Source organism: Corvus brachyrhynchos, unplaced genomic scaffold (assembly GCF_000691975.1).
Source record: "Corvus brachyrhynchos isolate BGI_N302 unplaced genomic scaffold, ASM69197v1 scaffold369, whole genome shotgun sequence".
Lineage (NCBI taxonomy): Eukaryota > Metazoa > Chordata > Aves > Passeriformes > Corvidae > Corvus > Corvus brachyrhynchos.
Window position 1 is genome coordinate 549,511 of NW_008246055.1, and position 4,732 is coordinate 554,242.

A 4,732-nucleotide genomic window follows, 5' to 3' on the forward strand; every position below is an offset into this window, starting at 1 on the left:
GCCCCCTGCCGTATTCACGCCTGTGCGCGGCGGGTGAATCCGGAGGGACGGATCCAGTCCCCGAGTATTTCTGTACTGAGCTTCGGGAAATGTCACTGCTCATCCGCCTGCCTGGCCAGCGAGGGGGTGGAGGGCGGCGCTTCAGCCCCTTGTCCTCATCGCAGGGCAGCTGAGGCATTTGTGTGCGGGGGGCCGTGTCCGGTGCCGGCTCAGCGAGCTGCCGGAGGCACGGGCAGGATGGGGACGGGCTGCCAGCCCAGCATGGCCGTGCTCACGGCGTTCCCACTGCCTCGGCAGGCTGGGGCTTTGGCAGTCACCCCTGGGGGGTTGGACTCCCAGAAAACCTGTGGGGTGAAGGGATGGGCGCAGACTCGTGTCGCACAGCGCATCGGGGCAGTGGGAGCTGTGCCCTGTGCTGAGCTAGATCCTTCCCCCTTGGCCAGGCTGGGGTCCAAGCGCTGCTCTGGGCACTCTGCTCATCCCAGCTGGACTCTCCTGGGCTCTCAGCACACGCCAGGCTGGGGACAGCACTGTCCCTGCCCCCCTTTAGCAGCAGCCTCTGCCTGTCCCTGCCTGCTCTGTTCAGGGTGCTGGGTGCCATGGCTGGTGGCAGGGGGGAGTTTGCCGTGCCAGACCCTGCCCCTCCCTGGGCCTGAAGCAGTGGGTTTAGGGAGGCTTGTATCGCTGTGCCACAGTGAAGGTCCTGCCCTCTGGGAACGCCAGCTCCGATCTGTCCAGAGCTCTGGAGGGAAGGGCTGAGGATGGGTATCGCTGCAAGAGCCTTCAGCACTGATAATTATTTCTGGGAAAAGATGCCGTGTTCTGACTTAAATGCTGACATGGGACTCTGAACATGTGTAATCTGGCTGACAGATGGCAAGTCATAGAGGTGTGATTTATGATACAGCACAGTAGCTGAACAACCTTCTCTGGTTGTCAGGAGACAATTCTTCCCAGCACTGCGGTTGGCGTTCCAATTGATGGCTTTTCCCACGTGTCCCCTTGGTGTGTGGGGACTGCCCTGGCAGGTGCCAGCTGTGTCCGCCGAGCCCCGACTGTTTGGCTGCTGAGCTGCTGCAGAGATACCGCTTCTGATGGAGGGCTGGGCAGGTGAGCCCGGGTCCTGCCCGGCCAGACCTGGAGCAGCGCCGTGCAGTGGCAGGGCTGGGGGAGCAGTGGGGCCTTGTCCCCGTCCCATGGCTGGGATGAAGCTGGCTCAAGGTGACAGTGGCACCTGGGGCTGCCTGTTCCTCAGACCAGCACTTGTGGGGCTGAGTGTGTAGTCCTGATGGGGGAAGGCACCGAAATCTTGCCCATGGGATAAGAGCACAAGGGGAAGGATGCTGACAGGCACAGGGAGCCTGCCTTACCTGTGTGCCCGCTCCATGCCCTGCTCCTACCTTAAAATCCCTAACGCTGATCCTTCTCAAGGGACAGGGACATCTATTACTGTTTGGAAAGCCCTTGGGAAGTAACAGTGTGGTCTCAACAGCTTCCCCCTCCCTGTGCTAGAGGCTCACCCCCACTGCCACCCACAGAGCCCAGACCCGGCACAGTGCCCAGCGCCGTGGGAGCACCCCAGCCCTGGGCACACCGTGACCTGGGAGCATCCCGACCCTGCCCCCAGGGGCCGGAGTAACCCAGCACGGGAGCTCGGCGGGGCTGAGCCAGCAGCAGGGCCCTGCTGGGGCGAGGGCAGCGGGTCGGCCGCGCTCGCGGCGCACTCACGGCAGAGCAGGTATGATTCATTCCCCTTCTGCAGCACGGTTTATGTAAAGCAGCTCTGTATAAATCGCCAGATGATCTGTAATGTGCTCCTGGCTTCTAATTAGTGATGCTTCTGCTGAAGCTTTGGGGTCTGGCAGAGGTGGGGGAGGCTGGTTCATGGCTGGGTGAGCTGCTAACAGCTCTCAGGGGGGAGGTGTCGGGCTGTCAGAGCCGTCACAGCCATTCCTTTGCCTGGGCTGTGGCTGCTGGAGGTGGTGGCCGGCAGGTCTGGGGGGTGCAATCAGCACCCCAAGATTCTTGGTCAACTTCTGACACACATGGACTGGCTTGTCTGTCCTGCATCAGGCAGGTCTGAGCAGCACCTGCCCTGGGCTGGAGAGCCCCTTTCTCCCTGTGCCTTCCCCTTGATGCCATGGCTAGGGACTCACAGCAAGGCCACACGTTCCTGAGCACCCAGCTGGCTTCTCCAGCCCCACCAGCCCACCCTGCCCCCAGGACTAACTCTCCTCCATCCCTAACCCTGATGACATGTGGCATATTGCCCTGTTTTCCCCCACCAGCTCTTCTTGACAGATGCTGTTGGCTTTGTCCCGTTTGAAGGATTGGGCAGGTGGATACATCTGGGTAAAGCTCCTGGCTGTGTAACTCTCCCCGTGGTAGTCACTGCAAGGGCCACCACCGGCACCACAGAGGCACCTGTCACAGGGGCTGCTGCTGCCTTCCTGCATCCGTGCAGAGCATTTGGGATTTCCCAGCCCCTCATCCCTGCTGGGGACCAGTTTGGGAGGAGTGGCTGTAGTGGTGCAGGGGGTGTGGTGGAGGTGGGGTGAGCACAGCAGACAGGGCAGCATTCTGCAGGCAGTCCCCAAATCCCAGGAGATAAACACCCCCAGCACCCTTTCAGCTGGGGCTGGAGCCCTCATCCAGGCAGGGTGGCAGGAGCTCCTCCTGGGCGGGTGGGAAGGGGCAGGAACAGCCCAATGCCGCTGAGGAGGTGCTCTAGGGAACCAGCAGCACCTGTTCCCACTGCCCAGCCCCATTCCTGGGTCAGCCCTGCTCATCCTGCTGTCCACACCGTGCCTGGGGCTGCTGCAGAGCATTGCTGTCAATGCCCACCTCTCACCCCTCCCTAAATGGGATCTTCTCCATTCCAGCTGAGCTCTGACACCGGATCAGAGGAGAGTGAGGTGCTGGGGATGGTGTTGGTACCGGGCTCTGCTCTGTGGGCACCAGGATCACTCCTCTTCATCGCCTCTTCCTCTGGCTGTGAGCGGGGGAAAGCTGGGGTTTGGGTTTCTTGTTGGGTTTCTTTTAAGGCAAACCTCATCCTTTACATCAAAGTAGGATTTTTTCTCAAGAATGTAAAGAATGACCCTGGAAGGTCTGAACAGCTCTTTGCCGGCGGGGACTGGAGAGACAAGAGCCCTCTCCAGAAAGCTGTCTCCACCCCATCCCCAGCAACAGCAATTCATAAGCCGAAAAATAAATCAATAACCAGTTAATGAATTGAAGATGTCTGTGTTTAAAATGTATCAGGGAAAAAACTGTTAGCTGGTCCGGGCTGGCCTAATTATAGCGAGGAAAGGCAGGGAGCTCTCAGTTCTGAGAAATACCGTCTCTTTTTCTCTTTCTTTGGAGGTATTTTGTTTGGTTGAGGCAGAGGAGAGGAGAGGAGAGGATTGGCTTTAGCAATGTGTGTAGGTTCAAAGTTCCCCCCAGCTCTGTCCCCTGGGACCTCTGTCAAATCACTCCTGTCCCCTCCCCTGCCCAGCCCGGGGCTGGCTGAGCGGTGGGAGCAGGTTGTGCTGGCACATTAGAGGAGGAGAGGAGGCAGTGGCAGTGACACTGAGTGTGGCAGGGCTGGCACACGGCCCCAGTGCCACCAGCCTGGTCGTGTGCCCAAGTCTGGGTGTCCCAGCTCCCCAGGCCAGTCCTCCCTCGCTCCACGCCGGCAGCAGGGCTGCGGTGCCGTGCTCAGCCCAGGCTGGGGGTGCCAGCCCTGGCACGGGGGGCTCTGGGCGCTCCGTGTGCCAGAGGGAAGCGAGGGCTGAGGGTCTGTGCGGGGCAGGCGCCTCCCCAGCCAGTGTCAGCCGGTGTGCCCGTGTGCCACGGGGCTGGGAGGCAGTGCAGGTGTGCCCCGTGCCAGCAGCTCTCCTCTGGGCAGGGCTGGGATGGGGCGGGATGTGCAGCGCGTTCCCGGAGCCCGCGGGTGTGCTTTTCCCAGGTCCCGGGGGCTGCGAGCGATGCTGGAGCAGCCCACCTGGTGGGAAGGGGCTTTGTCAGCACAGACGGGTCCTTCAGCTGAATCCATTTGCTCCCACACATTTCTGTTTCCTCCTCCAAAACCTTTCCGCTGTGGGCTGATTTCCACGTCAATCCTCCTCAGGGAAGCTGTTCCGGTGTTTGGGAGCCCCCGCTGGGAGGCCACAGGGGCTCCAGGGTTTCTCTGAAGGAATGAGTGGCCTCTGCTTTGGTTCTCTCCCCCGATGTGTCCCTGACTGTTTCTCCGGCGCTGGCTGCCCTGTTGGAGTTTGGGGAGGAACGCACAGCCTGGGGAGGTGATTTTGCTGCACAGGGAGCAGGACCTGGCGCTCTCAGCCTGCCAGACTGCAGCTCCAGTTTGGCTAACAAGGACCTGTGCTGGTCCTGGCCAGCTGAGCAATTCCCAGCCTGCTGCTGCTCCTCCACTTCCCACCCCCAGCACTGGTGCCCCCCGTCCCGGTGCCGCTGACCGCTGCGAGCCCCGTCCTTGCAGCGCTGAGCACCTCCCGTGCCGTGCCGTGCCCTCGGTGTGCCGCTGGAGCCGGGCTGCAGTGCCATTAACGCCTTTCCTCTCCCCTCCCCAGGTCGGAGAGCAGCCTCGCTAGGTTTGCCCACCGCTTGTCGGTGAAGCAGAAGCAGGAGAAGAGAAGGAAAGCTGAGCATGGCTCGGCCGAGCTGTCTGCCTTCCGGCCCAGGTCTCTGAGCATTGAATGGTAAGAGCTGCAGAACAGGGCTGGGGGAA

General features: G+C 61.3%; 1 protein-coding gene across 1 annotated transcript in view; it reads left to right on the forward strand.

Annotated features, from left to right (window-relative positions):
* LOC103623320 (ankyrin repeat and fibronectin type-III domain-containing protein 1) overlaps positions 1 to 4,732 on the forward strand; it is a 194,293-nt gene that overhangs the window by 148,065 nt on the left and 41,496 nt on the right. Inside the window, exon 5 of the mRNA XM_017745682.1 lies at positions 4,575 to 4,703. Within this exon, the coding sequence (XP_017601171.1) occupies positions 4,575 to 4,703 (129 nt within the window). The remainder of the gene's footprint in view (positions 1 to 4,574; positions 4,704 to 4,732) is intronic.